General features: G+C 44.2%; 1 protein-coding gene across 1 annotated transcript in view; it reads right to left on the minus strand.

Annotated features, from left to right (window-relative positions):
* The window catches only part of KLHL3 (kelch like family member 3), a 48,205-nt gene that overhangs the window by 14,216 nt on the left and 18,030 nt on the right, over nucleotides 1-15,959 (minus strand). Inside the window, exons 5-8 of the mRNA XM_033072829.1 lie at nucleotides 10,086-10,248; nucleotides 7,312-7,421; nucleotides 2,360-2,476; nucleotides 1,226-1,375 (exon numbers count right to left, since the gene is read on the minus strand). Coding sequence (XP_032928720.1) covers nucleotides 1,226-1,375; nucleotides 2,360-2,476; nucleotides 7,312-7,421; nucleotides 10,086-10,248 — 540 coding nt within the window. The remainder of the gene's footprint in view (nucleotides 1-1,225; nucleotides 1,376-2,359; nucleotides 2,477-7,311; nucleotides 7,422-10,085; nucleotides 10,249-15,959) is intronic.

Below are 15,959 nucleotides of genomic sequence, written 5' to 3' on the forward strand. Positions count from 1 at the left end.
ATATCAGAAACCAAATTGTGTCTAAATTAACAGCCTGTCTACTAGTTGTGTAACAGTCTCTCATGGCAAGCTGCAGGGCTTCACACGATTACAGAATTAAGGGATTTCACAGCAGACAATAATCCCTCATCAGCAGGACCAACAGGCCAAATGAAAGTTTCTCAGTAACAGGATTGCTGAAAGATCATCACCTCCTTCCCTTTCTTCACAGTTCAAAAGAAGGGAGGAGAGACCTGCAGAAGTTTTGGGTTTGTGCTCATAGGTCATGCTACAAAAGATGATGAGAATCTCTGAAGTCACTGATTTGCTGTTCCTTTTATCCTTAACTACTTTAGTCCTTGAACAAGGGCCATGTCAGCCCTTCATGATACCCCCAAAGCTGTGTTCTACCAATTTCATCTCAGCAACAGCAGGCAGAAAGGACACCGCCACATGCTGCAGAACCACAATTTTTCAATGGACAGTCCACTATCCAAATATCAGAAACAGCACAGATCTCATACACCATCCCACAAAGCAACCTCATTATTGTTTGTACTTGGAAAAATAACACACTGTGGTTTTGATGTCTTGGAATCTCCAAATGCATACTAGCAACTTCAGTGGCAGTCTGCTGAGAAACACTGTGTTAAACTGTGTTTATCTCTGAGGCACAGGGCACAGGGAGTTCCTGGGGTCGTTTTTTCCTTCACTAATAAAGTGGTGGCCAGAGCATCCCACGCCTGCGGATACACGTGGGGAGTAACGAGGATTATTTACTCAGTTGCTGCTTTGAGTCTATTGAAATTTGCTTCAGACTTCCTGCCCATGGGGCTGGGAGCTGTTGTTTCCTGCTTTCCTGGCTTCTGGTTATGAATACAGGAAACAAAGAGACACCTACTGTGACCCTTCTCAGAGTTTCTTAGCAGACAGCAGCAACCTCAGCCAGCCCTCCCAGCACTCCAGCAGCCACTCCACAGCTCAGCGAGCCACCAAACCACTTGTGGCTGACAAAACGTTTCAAGAGCAAAGATACTCCTTCCCCTAAGGGTTTATCTAAGTTTATCCAGCTTAATTATGTTTCCTTGCTGGGCACAGGCAATGCCAGAAGAGGGAGTAAAACACTTCCAAGCACTACCACAGAGTCAGTAAAAAGCAACACAGCAAGTTCTCGAGCTCCTGTGGAAGACAGAAAATGCCATCAGGAACAGGGGTGAGGTGACACAAAGTGACAAACTCAGCTTACCTTTGGCAAGCTAACAGGAGTCCTTGGCTTTGTCCTGGGATTCTTTATTAGTTGTCTTTGATCCAGAGGAAGCAAATGGTATTTCATGGCTTCAATAAGAAAGTCTTTACAGGTGTTGTTATTCTTGATTAAAGCTTCTTCTTCGACTGTCTGAGAACATGCACACACAGCAAAGATCATTTACACTGGCACAGGTCACAAGGAGCTTTATGGAAAGAACATGTAACACAGAATTTCCCTGCCAATGTACCAACATTAAAAAAAATGCAGGAGACAAACACAGACTTCCAGCTCTTCCCAAAGAAGCACATGCAGTAACATCCAAGCTTCTCCTTTTTTGACAAGACCACTCATAAGAAGTGACTATTTTAGCACCCTCTGCCAAATACTTGATGGAGTAGAGGAGAATTCACCAGGAGGCTGGAGAGTAAGTGATTTCTTTTATCTGAGTCAGAATTTTTAAGGAGAGGCAGTATCTTTTATTCCATCAGAAGATACAGATGAAAGAAAACCAAAAGCATGATGGGTTCATCTTGTGAATACCAATTTTATACCAATTGTATTGATTTTTTTAGACATATGATAAAAGCATAGTAATCAAAGAGCCAACCCCTTCTTTGGGAATTCTCAGCTCTTTATCTATGCCCAGATCCCAGAAATTAATTTATGAAGAAAAATCTCCAAGTCAAACAAAGTCAGAGTGCCTCCCCTGCCAGCCACACAGACCCATATGTATGTACAGCACACATCTTAAACCAAAATTATCACACAATATGTGTTTCCATTATGATGTTTAGCCTGTGCATGACAGAAAAAAGCTACACGAGCTTGTAACACCATCATTTCAGTACTTTCAGGGTGAAAAATCACAAGATATTAACTTATCAATGTTTCCCCAAGAGGGACAGCAGCTCTGCTCTCAGGATTGCCCAGCAGGGCATTGGGTCCCATTTACAGGAAGGTTTCTGAAGCACTCACTGATTTCTGAGTCCACTCAGTTTTTACTTTTATTCTTCTGTTTACAGACTCAGCAACAGACCAAATTACCCTTCTCAGACACAAACAGCCAGGCCACTGATTAAGGAGCAACCAGCAGCTTAAGTGCAAGTATTAATGACTTCTTTGCAGACTAACCTGTACCAGGTAATCTCTGGGCAGAAGGGGCAGGCGAACATGCTCCATCAGCTTAGCCATGTGCTCTAAGCGAGATTCCTTCTCATAATTTATCCAAGATATAACTGCTTCAAACACCTACACAGATAAAGTACAATTAAATGGGGAAGAGAGAGCTTCCTTGCAGTCACCCACCCAAAATCAGAAGCATGGTGATTTTAGAGCATGGAAGGAAGGGGGTGCAAGATCTCTATGAAACAGATGAAAGAGCTGTGAGGGCACAGAGCACAAGCAGCAGTGTAGCAAAGAGCTGAGCTGACCACGCATGTTAACAAGCAGCCTCACATCTAAATGTGCTGTATCACTCCCAGAGCTAAGTGCATGTCCAGAACAATCATATACCTCTTGGACATTAGCACTGGAAGGCAGCCAGGACACTTAATGAGCCTGCTGACATTTGCACTGGACATTATTCATTAAATCAGCCACAACAATTACTCTGATAACAGAGATCTCCCTCCTCCAGGAGCCTGGCCACACAGTAAAGTCACTATGCTCATATTTAATCACTGCACCAGTTCCACCAGCCCCCAGAAACCAAGAAGACCTGAGGACAAGTTCCCCACACACACAGGGCAAGCCCTGCCTGCAGCCATGGAGCCTCTGCACTGCACGAATTTCACTGCTAAAAAAACTCAGATACTCCAGCTGGGGAGCAAGGGCACACTGGGCTTCTGGTCTGAACCAAAATCTAGTTTTACTTCCAGATCCAGCTGGTTGAGATAAGCATCCAGAGCTGGAGTCCGTGACGAAGTGCTCCCAACCAGCCCCATGGGCAGAGCCCTGGCGACGCACAGGCGCGGGAGCCGCTCCTCTGTGGGCTCCGGGATGAATATGCATGTGCTTATATAACTGGGAGCCTCACTCTCAAAAGAAAGGCCTAAAAATGTCACTGGGAGTGGGGAAGGCTTCCTGAAACACCCAAGGCAAGACAAGCAGAGGGGCTGATGCAGTCTCAGATGCTGCGCAGCAGGATCTGGATCACTGCAGTGGAGTTTCCTCACAGAGAGAGAATTAAATTCTGACCCATAACTCACATCTATAGGCAGCACTCCCCAAGCATTCTCACTGCTCAATTACACAGGGGGGAGCTGAGCAGAGACCCCATCTGTCCCATGGTTCCCCCAAAAGCATCCCTAGCCCTTCCCTCCAGCATGCCAGGCAAGCGCCCTTGGTTTCAGCTTCCTCCTGGGGTCACCAAATGGTCAGATCAATTTGCACAGATAATTATTTCTTTCTTTCCATCCCTCCCACCACTCCCCAAGAAACCATTTTGTTTGGTCCAAGGTCACTAATTTGACAATATGAAGTAAAAATAAGGGCACCATCTTTCAGTCCCCAACTGTTGGTGGTAAATGGATTTGCAGGAGGCCTTGGCCAACACATCCTGCCATGAAGGAGGTGCAGAGCAGAAAGGGGTTTCTTCCTCTTGGGCTAAACTACATACTTTTAAAATGCAGTAAAGCACCAGCCTCATTTCCTGTACCAACAAAGTTCCTGCTGAACTGTTTGGAATTCAGGACACTGCAATGAGAATTTAAGCAACACAACAGGGAGTGGTGTAATCAAACCACAGCAAAGAGAATAACTACTGCAGAGCCTTTAAGTATTTTAAAATTAAAATAAATAAGCAAACAAACATTTTAACTTTAGCTATGAGGACCTTAAAGTAGAAACTGGGTTGTTGTGAGAGTTTTTTAATTGCAGATGAGTGTGGAAAGAGGATAAAGCAAATGTTTAGCTGACAAACAGGCTTTTCATTAACCTCTTCTGCACAAAGGCTGCAGAACAGGTCACAGGGCTGGGACATACCCAGCTACAGGTCAGGAGGACAGTGAACAAGTCTAAAGGAAGGTAAGGCAAATGTGCACCAGGAATAAGCTGCTTCCTCGCTGCTGGAGTCCACTGCTGAGCAAGGCAAGCACTGATGCTTCCCTGCTCTAAAAAATTCTATTTTTTTGGAAAAAAAAATCAAATTCTAGCACCTTTTGCTGGCTCACATTCCTAATTTCAGAGAAGGGGGAGAACTGCTTTAATCCAAGATCATTTAAAGACCACATCTGTTTCCAGTCCTGCTGTGCCCTCCCTCCTCACACCGTGCCCACTGCAGACCCTGAGCAGCCACTGCTGCTCCCCTGGATTTCCAGCCATGCAGGACCTGCTGCCAGGGTGGGATGCACAAAGCAGTTGCCCACGGAGATTGATTTAGAGCTGAGGCACAGGCTGAGGTAGCAGCTGGCACCTGCATGGCTGCAGCAGCAGTCCTGAGCTTGGGAGAAGCAAATTTCCCACTCTATGGAGTAGAAGGCTAAAAGCCTGGAATATCCCCTCTCTGCATACTGCCTAAGGAAAGAACAAGTCCAGATGTTTTCCCAGTCTCTTCAGCCAAAAAACCACTTGTTAGAGATTCCCAAGACTGAGGACCAAACCTTGCATCAGCTTCTGCTGCATGTCAGCAGCATGAGACAATGAATCAATTACCAGACTCTGTGCAGAATCCCCAATCCAAAAATCTCAACCCTTTAAAAAAATTTCTTTAGCCACTGTTCTGATTTGGCAGGAGACCATTCTTAAGTCCCACTTCATACATCTTTAGTAAATAACAAATAATTATTATTTTTATATGTTTTTTTTAGCTTGCAAACAGTAAAAAGAGCCAATTAGGTCAGGTACAGAAAACATTAATAAAACTGTCTTCCAAGTACTGTACTCAGCTATAGCAAAAAGAGCAAGCAGGGACAACAAACCTCTGCCCTATTCTGAAAGAGCCTGTGTAACTGCAGAGGCTGGTTCAACAAGGGGGACAGAAGAGAAAGGAGAAAGGAGAGGAATCTCTGAATGATGAGGAAATATTGTCACCACTTTACAATTAAAATAGATTTTGGTGCTAGCAGAGAATTTTTGTCATCCTGATGGCCTAGGAATATAAATAAACCAAAATTAGTGAAGATAACTTATTAGGCCAATTGGTATTAGTTGTGGGGTGGCAGAGAAAGGCGAGAACACACAAATTCCTGAGGCATTCCAAGGGCAATTCTCCCTCTCTGATCCTGGCAGGACTTGGCTCTAACAGCTCCCAGTGATCCAGGGATGGCAATGCTCTGGTTCACAGGGTGCAGTGCATGTATGAGACACACCAAGAAGAGGAACAAGAAAACTCCTTGTGAAATCTGGCTGTGACAATTAAGCTGCCAGATTCCTGAACCATTTTGCACACGCATACGCACAGATATACATGTATTGGTATACACACATATATACTTTTATATGATTTGTTTTATAATATATATCTCAAACATTAGCAGATAGGAAGAATGTAAGTGAGGAAAACAGCTTGTCTGTCATGAAGTTAACATGAAACAGAAGCCTACGAGTCTGTCCTCAATTTCCAGCACTTCTTTGAACTGCAGCACATTTCATGTTTATGTTCCATTCTCATCTTCTGCCTCTCTCCTATTATTCAGATCTGTTGTTTTGAACATGCAGCTTATGCTTACATTTCCTTCCACTGCCTTGCATTCTCAACAGTCTTTTCTTTTACAAGTTCTTTTACAGTCAGCTAAAGAAATACTGGGTTTGATTGTGTAAAGCTCAGATGAGGGAAGGAGCATTTTGATTCCCCTGGGCACAAGGCCAATAAAAGCTTTTGAACAATGCTGCACAGGACTGGAAAAAATCGGTTACTAAACTTGCACTTCCCTTTGCAGGCTGCTTGGCTCAGGCAGAGAGGTTCTGCTGTGAGTTCGTGCCATTTGCTGTTTCCCCTCCTGGCCCTGCCCCAGTGGCACCTCACAGCCCCTGCCAGCCCCACGCCTGCAGAAACGCGCCCAGAGCTTCCGAGTTTGCTGGCTCAGAGCAGCAGGGAGCATCCCTGTGTCCACAGCTCACATGGAGCAGGATTTCTGCTGAGTTTTACAGTCCTCTGGGCCCAAGCCCCTGTGTGTCTGCAGGCCAGAGGGGCTAACAGGAGGAGAGTGTGCATGAGGATGTGCAGTCCAGCCAGCAGCACCATCACACCCAGGTCCAGCCTCAGCCCATCCAAATGCAGGCATCCTCTAAGTGCCCTGAAGTTACAAACCACACAATCCTCAAGCTCTCCTGCAGCCTCTCACAAGTGACCATTTACATCTAGGAACATGGTTTGGATGGACTGGCAGTGCTGGGTTAGTGGTTGGACTGTATGATCTAAAATGTCTTTTCCAACCTTAATGATTCTGTGACTTTACCATCTCCCCACAGTGACAATTTGGAGATGAGCTGAAGGACTGGAGGCACATTCCTGTCCCCCAAAACCTGCAGCAGCTCATACAAGAAATTCAGACCAGAGAATGGGGTTGGAGTTCACCAAACACCACAAACACTGGTCACCCTCCTCCCCAGGACTCCAGGCTACAGGAGATGTGCTGAACGTTTCAACCACAAAAACAGGATCAACCAGTGCTTTTTCCCCTTTTTTTTTATTAAAAATGCTGAAGATACTAAGAAAATATTTCCTTCCTTCCTTTTGGTTCCGGGCTTCCTTTTGTTGTTCTATCCAACATGCAACAAAAGCCAATATTCCTCCCCAGCCTAATGAAATTCACTTTTTTTTGAGGTTTTACAGCAGGTATTAAACACTTTACACAACAGCACATGGGAGTTTCCTAGTTTTCCAGAGAGGGAAAGTAGTTGGTTCTGAGCCCCAGGGCTTTTAGTGTGATATGGATCTGAGAGTCATAACTTCCTACAAAGAACAACCAAGTGAAGGTCATTTTTATGTGTTTTTAGGATTCACATTATTTTAATTTTCCTTTCCACATGATCTCTGTAGAAGAATGGCCTGTAAGAAGCATATCATGATAACAATTCCTGCTGTAAGATCTAGGTACATTCCAGCATACTTACATTCACTCTTGCTATACAATTTACTGTACCTTTTCTTCAGAGGAGACTGTAAGCTTGTCACTTGATATTAAACTGCAAACCTGGTCCAGACTAAGGCTAAGAAATTCTTCTCCTAGCATCACCTCAGGGAAGTGCTGCTCTGTTCAACAAATGAAAAGGGGGAACAGAAAATTATAATGAAATACATGTTTTCAGTCAGTGGAAGGACCACAGCATTCAGAGAACAGCTCTTGTCACAGCTCTGAGCACCCAAGACACACAGCAGCTGCAAAGACAGCACAGACAGAAGCCAGCCTCAGAGCAGGGTAAAGAAACCTGATGTTATTTTAAGCAGCACCAGCCCCATGAAATACTTTCATAAATGATACTGAACTTTCTGAAAAGCCACTGGGAATATTCCAGTGGCAAATACACTTAGAAGTGGCAATTGAGACAAGGGCCAATACCCAAGGTAGTAAATAACCTGGCCACCTCAGCACCCACCTTCCCAGTAGTTTTCTCCTTTCCACTTAAGCCTGCAATAGTACAAACTTCTATTTCTCCCTTTTTTGCCTCCAGACCCCTCCATACTGTAACTCTGGGAGCTGCTTGAAAACAAAAAGCATGTCACAGAATATAACCCCAAACTGGAAGAATTATGACTGAACATCATCAAATCTGTCAAACTTTATATCTTGCCAAAAAGGCACATGAAATTATCACTTCCTAAAAAATAATTTCTAGGTCAAATATTTCATTAGCCAGTTGCAGCAATTTCAGTTTTGCAAGAATTTCTTACATATACTGCCAACTTAAACCTGTCATTTGCTAAGTCCCACTTATCTTTGGCTGAATTACAGAAACATGAATCTCAAACACTTTATCTGTAGCAGCTTCTGTCAAGTTCTAATTCTGTAGCTTTGAGAAGCTCAGACTCCTATATCCAAAGAGCTCTCTCTGCAGCAAGATCTGCCTCGAGTTTTCACATCTGCAGTGCTTTGCCTGACAAAAAGCAGCACCACAGGGACATGAGTTGGCTTAACTTCCAGAGAGAAACTTTTTGGAGCCCCTGAACAACCAAAGCTGCTGCTGCAGAGTTGGACTCTGGACTTGCATTCCCCAGGTACAAACCCTCCTTGCTCTGCTGAGGACCAAAACCCCACAGCTAAGCCAAAGGCTCTGATTAAAAATACCAGCATATGGATAAAGTTTAATATTCTGTTATGCTGGAAATGCACATATGATCTAATGAACTCTTTTGGCCTTAAATACTTAAGAGGCAGGAAACACTCCCCACACAATAACCTGGATGCAGTCTGACTTCTGGGCAAAACCTCATATTCATTCATTCTGGACTCGCATCTGGCAGCAGAAAGTTATTTAATCTCTCATTATTAGTTGGAAGCAAGAAAGAATATTTACTGATTTTAATAAAGGAACTGGTGCCTGTATCAGTAAGACTCCTTCACCTACTAGAGTTATCCATTGGCCAGAACTCAGCATTTCTCAAGTAACTGAGCTCATGCACACATGGACTCTTGAGCTTGGGGACTTCTGTCTTGGTTTAAGGCTGTTACATAAACAACATAGTGAAAAGAATTTTAATGGCATTTTTATTAATGGAGTTCCATTAACATTACATGGGCTGCTGTACTAACTGGGACTTATGAAGGCCAATAAAACAACAAAGCAGACTTTCTAATTGCCAAACAACCAAATAAATATACAGTGAATGCACTGCTTGTTGGTTAAAGATTAAACAGGGCCTGGAAACAAGGATAATGAGATATTACAAGCAAGCTTTTATACAATTAACCATTCCTTGCAGGGTACCTTTTTCTCCAGGGGATAATACAGCCAGAGCAGCTGAAAAGGTTTTAGTTTTATTTGCAGGAGAACAGGGGAGGACTCGGTGGATATATTTTTATTCCACTGAGCCTTCTTATGGTCCAATTACAAACAAAACTGTTAAAAAGGAAAATGTTGCAGGACAAAGCAGGTGCTCTGGGAGACAGCAGGTGTATGTGTCCCTACACAAATTATCAGAAAACAGAAAAACAAACTGAGAGAAAACTATTAGCTTTTCCCAAGCAGAGGTCAAGGGCAACTCTGCTGGAGGAGGCTGGAAAGTGCTGGGGAATTCAGAGCTTGGGGCTGGCTGAAAAAGCTTTAAATTTACAAGGTAGAGGAGAAATGCTGAAAGCCATTGCCTGCACCTACTTACTGCAACCAAACACATCCACTCCCAAGTAAACATGAGCCTCTCCTCCCTTGGGGTAAGGGCCATTGCTGCACAGATCAGAGCCTCAGACTGCATGGCAATTTTAGCTGAGTGCTCCAACTCCCACCCACAGGATTTAATTTTGCCCAGTGCCATTTATTCCCACAATGGAAATGTCCAGCAGCGCCTACTGCTCTCCCAGGGCAGGGTCCACAGGGAGGACACCAGCACATGAACCCTGAGCTGGTTCAACAGGCACACTGAGAGCTTGCTAGGATCACCTTCAGGAACTGTTTTGCAGGCTGAGATCCAGAGGATCAGGCTTTTTTACCTCCTAAGGTGCTCCCCTGCGGCCAAACCATATTTCACAACTTACAGCATCACAGAAAGTTGCAAGCCCAGAACTAAATAAAGTACAGTAATTTCACAATTATAAGCTGCACCATTTTGACTAAAATTTTGGTTCAAACCCGAAGTGCGCCTTATAATCGTGAAATTAATTCCCTTCCTGCCCTAATACCAGAAGTCTGAGGAGACCAGTGAGGATGTGCTCAGCCCAGAGCTGCTGTAGCTGGGCTCAGCTGCACACCCAGACCCCCTCACCTGCGTAGGCGTTGGCCTGCTGCAGCAGCTCGGTGCAGGCGTGCACGTCGGCGAAGGCGCGGATGCCAAGGCAGTTCGTGGGGTGCAGCTGGGACTGAAGGAAGTCACAGCAGTTTTTTCTAACATCCATCAGTTGCAATAAACTAGCAGCTGGCAACAAAACCTGCAAAGGCACGAGAGGGGAATGAAAGTGAGCAACAAGGAGTGATTCACAGCTTGCACAAACTGGAGGCAATTCCCATTCAGACAGGGACACATCCCTGTAGGGTTAGGAGAAGGAAGGTTCAAGACTGAGCTCTACCCATATGCAAAGATGATCCCTTTTCCTGTTTTGAGACATGAAAATGGCTATCCTACACTGGGCCATAAGTGGACTCTTCTCACAGCTTCTCCCCACAAGACCTCAAGGTAAAGTGAGGAGAAGCTAAAAGCAACCACAAATGCTCCTGAATTTCTGGCTTTGCTGCAGATAGGTCTTGCAGACAGTTTTTCTTTTTTTTTGGGGTTTTTTTTTTTTTTCCCAGAGGGCTTTATATTATTTATAAACATTGCCATTAAAGTCCATAGCAGCCCAGTAATCCTCAAAACCTTGGAGTTTGTTACTTCCAACAAAACCTTATTGGCTTCTGCAGAGGGTGCCCAAACAGTCATATAAGAGAGGGGGCTCCCAGAAGCTCAAGCAGGTTTTGGGGGCAGCAAGGCTCTTGGGAAAGACAGGTCCAACTATTCAAATCAGCAGCTCTCATTTACACCGACACAAAATGCTGGGGACACTTGTGGATCATGGCTGCATCTGAAAATGAGATACTGCTTTGTACCTCTAAAGCTAGGCATGGAAAAAGGAGACAGAAATGGATGACAAATGTGACATCTGCTGGTAAAAAAACACATTTAAGGCCAGTGAGAAGGACAGGAAGTAGAAAACAAAGTCCATCAGGACATTACAGCCTGTGACATCAGCTACTTCCTTTCTTATGTCCAACAGCAACTGCAGACGTGTCTTATTCCAGCTCTTTCATAGCTCTGGCTGCCTCACACACAACCTTCCAACTGGGCATCTGTGCTCACCATCTGAGCACACATTTCTGGAAAATTATTGCCAACTCAAAACAAACAAGCAGCTGTTAAACAAAACAAAATAGGTTAACAGCATTCACCTCCCTGGATCCCAATGGCAGCAAAGGGATAAAGATGTTCCTCCCTGTCCCTGCCACCCACAGTCCCATTCCACACCAGGGCAGGACATTCACAACCTGCTACAGGTCTTTCTAATCAACTGATGTGTTCCACTCCAGCCCAGCTGTACAGTGGCTGACTGCAGCCCAGCAGCCACTCTAACAGGCAACAATTAAAAAGAAAAGTCAATTAACCTGGTAGCCTGTTTTGGCCCAAGCCTCTTGATGCCAGGAGCAGATTAATTTGTGGCTTTGATTAAGTCCAGATAGCAACGTTCTAGGATTTTGAAACGTAGCTGTGAACCACCTTCTTTCTAGCTGAACCATTTCTGAACAACTGAGCTACATAAGGACTGTGGGTAGCCAAGTCAGACTCCATGCAAATCATCTCTGGCTACAGACCAGCCAGAGCCTCCTCTGTGCATCCCCATCCATCCAGGATGCATGCCTGCCAGTCCAGGTGGGCTGCTTTCCTCTGCTGTCTGGGATGCTGCCTCCAGACTAAAAGGAACTCACCACCACCACCACATGCACCAGCCCCTGCACAAACCAGTGCTGCTGTTATGGCCTGTGCTGGCTTGACAGGCAGTGCAGATGGAGCCTTCAGGAAAGGGATATTATCATACAACATTTCTCAGAAATAGGATATAAAAAGCCTATCAAGAGATGAGGGGATTTTCTCTTTCTTATTTCCCAGTTAACATCTCAACACTCATCTGGTTTTTGCCAGGGAAGGTGAAAAGCAAGCAAAGGATTTCCGTGAGAACAAAGTCTGTTTCCTTTAGAAATAACAAGAGGAAATGCCCTGCCTAAACATGCAGCAGGACCAAACTGCAGCCCCATTAATATCCAGGCAAGTTACTCACATGGGTCTGGATCTGACTCTTAATATTTCAACTCCAATAGCCGTGAACGATTTAGCAAGAGCTGGCTTCTCTACCAGATCTGCCTCCAGATCAAAACCCACTCACTTTTTGAAACTATGTCAAAATTATCTGCTATTACTACTGAGACTGCTTTGCCTAATTTATGTCCAGAACATCATCTTTGGGGTGTGTATCTAGAGATATAAATACATATAACATCTAGCTCACTAGCTGTGCTCTGCAGACTCCATACAAATTTCAAGCTTCACACAACACTGCCTGTGCAATTACTTCCATAGACCTTTGATGTCTCTAAACTAGAAACATCTTTCAACCAAAAGTGCTCTGTATATATAAGGTTCATTCATTAATGCTGAACTGCAGAGGCTGGGGTTGATTCCCTACTGTGACAGAGGCTACTTACAGGTAGCCTTGGCCAAAAGTTAACTTACATCATTCCTGCTCTGCAAAACTGGGAAAGGAGCATTTCCCCGAGGCTGGGGATGTATTAAAGCTTATAAGCAGCTTTGACAATTTGGTCAAATTGGAAGCCATATAAAAGTACTGGCTGTAAGCCTCAGCTGCACATCCAGGGCCACAGCTGGGACTGCACATCTGCCCAAACAGGGAGTCAGCTCCCAGGCACCCACCCACAGGAACCCATGATCAGAAAAACAAAGGGATTTTGTGTTTGCAAGGCAGGTAAAGTACTCAGTTTTAAACAAGCTGCTCTAAACAGCACAAACAGTGGAGATAAAACTACATTAGTGTAATGTGGCCTTTGAGTGCAAGGGTGGCAGTGAGGCTTTATTACACCCCAGCTGCTCCCAGGCAGCACATGGGCTGAACAACAGTACTTCCACTTAAATGCTCCATCTGAGGTGAAATGGCCCAGACAGAGAAAGGTGTGACAGCATTAGGGAGTCAAAAAACCTTATCAGGAGCAGGAGACAGACAAAGGATGGAGTGATGAGAGAGAAAACGGGGGAACAACTGCAACTTGCCTTCTGAGCTACCTTCTCCAACTTCAGACACACACTATCCCTTGGTCAAACAGTGAAATAAAAAAGTGGACACATGCATCAGGCACAACACAGTGCTCTGGTATCACATCCTCAAGTTTCTCCTCAGTTTCCTATTAGGCCAAGCCAATTTAAAAGACTTCCTATAGGTTTAAGGAAGGGCCCCCAACCCAGAGGAGCCAGGGACCCCTTCACCCCAGGGAGATGCATGGCAAGGAGCTTTGGCTCCAGGGAGGGACTCAGCCCTAATTTATTGTTGAAAGGTGTTCTGCCTCACCCTGGGCTTGCACCTACTATAGCTGCAGCTTTTGGACAGAACAGGGGGAAGAGAGATGGACTGACCCATTTATAAACCCTTTATCATCATAAAACTGCACTTGACAGAGAGCTCTCTTTCCTTGCTGAGAACTCCTAAGTACAAAGGGAATGCTGAGGTGCAGAAGCACTTCTGAAACAGAAATATTGCAGCTCTTAGCAAAGCTTTTCTCCTCTTTTCTTGAGACATTTTTTATGACAATTACTATGCCTCCAAAACTGACAGGTTCAACATCTACTTCCTCCAGACAGCTGATTTCAGATTTTGTTCTCTGTACATGAACCATATCTCAAACTGTGGCAGTACACAAGGACACCTCACACACGTGATCTCTGGTACATTATTCCTAACAACTTAATTGAGAAATCAGGTTAATCAGGACTTTTTCAGGGAATCATTACAACCTGAATGATAATGACTTTCTTAATTGGGAGGGCAGCTCTCAGGCTGCCTGCCAGTAATGAAGTGTCATAGGTAAGGCTGGTTGGGACACACTAAGGCAGGACTGTATTCACTGTCTAGAGCCAGAGGTGTTTTCCCAGGACTGCCTAGGACAGGGAGGGGCTGGCTCCCAAATCTCTTCATTCAGCTCTGCCCAAGGACACCACGCAGAGCTTCTCCATCACTGAGCTGGCAGGTTCGATATGGAAGTTGGAAAGCAGGCAGCAATGCAGCCACTTCAGCTGCAAAATCAAGGCCTAATTGAAAAATTCAGGTAATTCATATGTTAAAAGCACCAGCTACCCCACACATGTAGGGAGCAGCAGACCCCGTGCTCTGATGTGTGTTTATGATTTCCATTGAATCAACCCAAGAACATGAGCATCTGTGAAGTTTCTCCAAGACACTTTAGATTTCCTTCCTTTTACAGAAACTGCATGACATGACTTCCTTCTAAATAAATGTATCAAGCTCCACTTTCAAATGAATGAGGTCTTTATATCATGCATATCAAAACTTACAACCAACCTTGACGTGGGTTGCAACAGAGGAGGAACAGAAGGCAGAAGGTGTAGAAATCCCAGGGTGGATTTTCCTGAAACTACAACACTACTGCAATAAAGACACAAATTCTGTCTCTGCTCCAGACCTTCCAAACAAGTGGGAGGTTTAATCCCAAATACATGTTCAAAGGTAAAACTTCTCTGTCATGCATCATCTCTGAGCCCTCCTACTGCTGAATCTACACTGCCCTGAAATCCCACTCTAAGCATGAAGTTCCAATAGATAAAGCATGATTGCATTTGTTTGGGTAATTCTCACCCATGTACCCCAGCAGGGTTAGAAGAGAGTATTACCTCACACAGGCTGAGGATGAGCTGAAAATCCCCTCTGCCTGCACATTTGGGACATAATCTTGAGAAGGAAGTGGATAAACACCTCCAGGAACTCACTACATAGGAGATGACTGGAACTGACCGTACAGGCTTGGCCCCTTGTACACACATCTTCCCTTACATAAAAAAAAACCAAAACAAAAGACACTGTGTCATTTCACTGAACAATCAGCTACAGAAATACGTGCTTAGAAAAAGTGTCTCACTTCCTGAGCCCATACCAAGCCTATAAAAGAAAAAAAAACCAAAACAAACAAACAAAAAAACCCAACCAAACAAGAACAACAACAAAAAAACCGCAAACAAACAAAACAGGTTTCTATTAGAAAAGAAACAACAAAAGAAGTTGTTAAAATGTTAAAAAGCTTCTTGTTGTGAAGGGATGGGCACTGCTCAGCATTCAAATACACTTAGGAACATTTATCCTGCATTCCACTGTATCCTTCCTGTTCATCCTTTTCTAATTTCTATCCTGCTCTCATCTTACTTTTCTCACTGACAAAATAGTGTCTTTTCATTTATTCACAAGTTTTGATACCTTGGCTTTATCTACCCAGTTAATGCCATTGAGCAACTTCTTTTTTCCTTTTCATCATTTCTACAATGACATTACCTGGCACCTGTATCCACAAATTGCTTTTTACAGCAACTGAGAAAATCTCAGGAACTCCTTTAAAAAAGCCCCTTGCCCAGCTAGAGAATCAGAACATGTGACAAGGAAATAGGAGATTCCTGCTGGGAAAAGAGAAAGGGCTGCAAAGAAACACTGCTGAAACAGCAGACAGGCACTACTGAGGTGTCCTTCCAGATGGAGGGAGGGAGGGATGACCCAAAGCTGTGCAGCAGGAGGATGTGGTGACGCAAGGGACCAAACCTGCTCACTTCTTTCTAACACTGACACTGCTAGTTCAGACAAGAGACTACGAGGAGCTGAATTTTTGTTGTTTTTAGCCTTCAGTTCATGTGAAACTTTCCAACAAATCACAGAATATTCACTTCTGTAACCTTTTCTTCTTGCAGCTGAAGGTGAATATTAACCTGTTTATGGCATTTTGTTCAGAGTATAACACCCAGAGACAGGATGGAAATTTCTCTTTCTCTTGGTTTTATGAGACAATTATATTTTTTCCACAAAACATTTTCAGCATGAACACTTTA

Source organism: Catharus ustulatus, chromosome 15 (assembly GCF_009819885.2).
Source record: "Catharus ustulatus isolate bCatUst1 chromosome 15, bCatUst1.pri.v2, whole genome shotgun sequence".
Classification (NCBI taxonomy): Eukaryota; Metazoa; Chordata; class Aves; order Passeriformes; family Turdidae; genus Catharus; species Catharus ustulatus.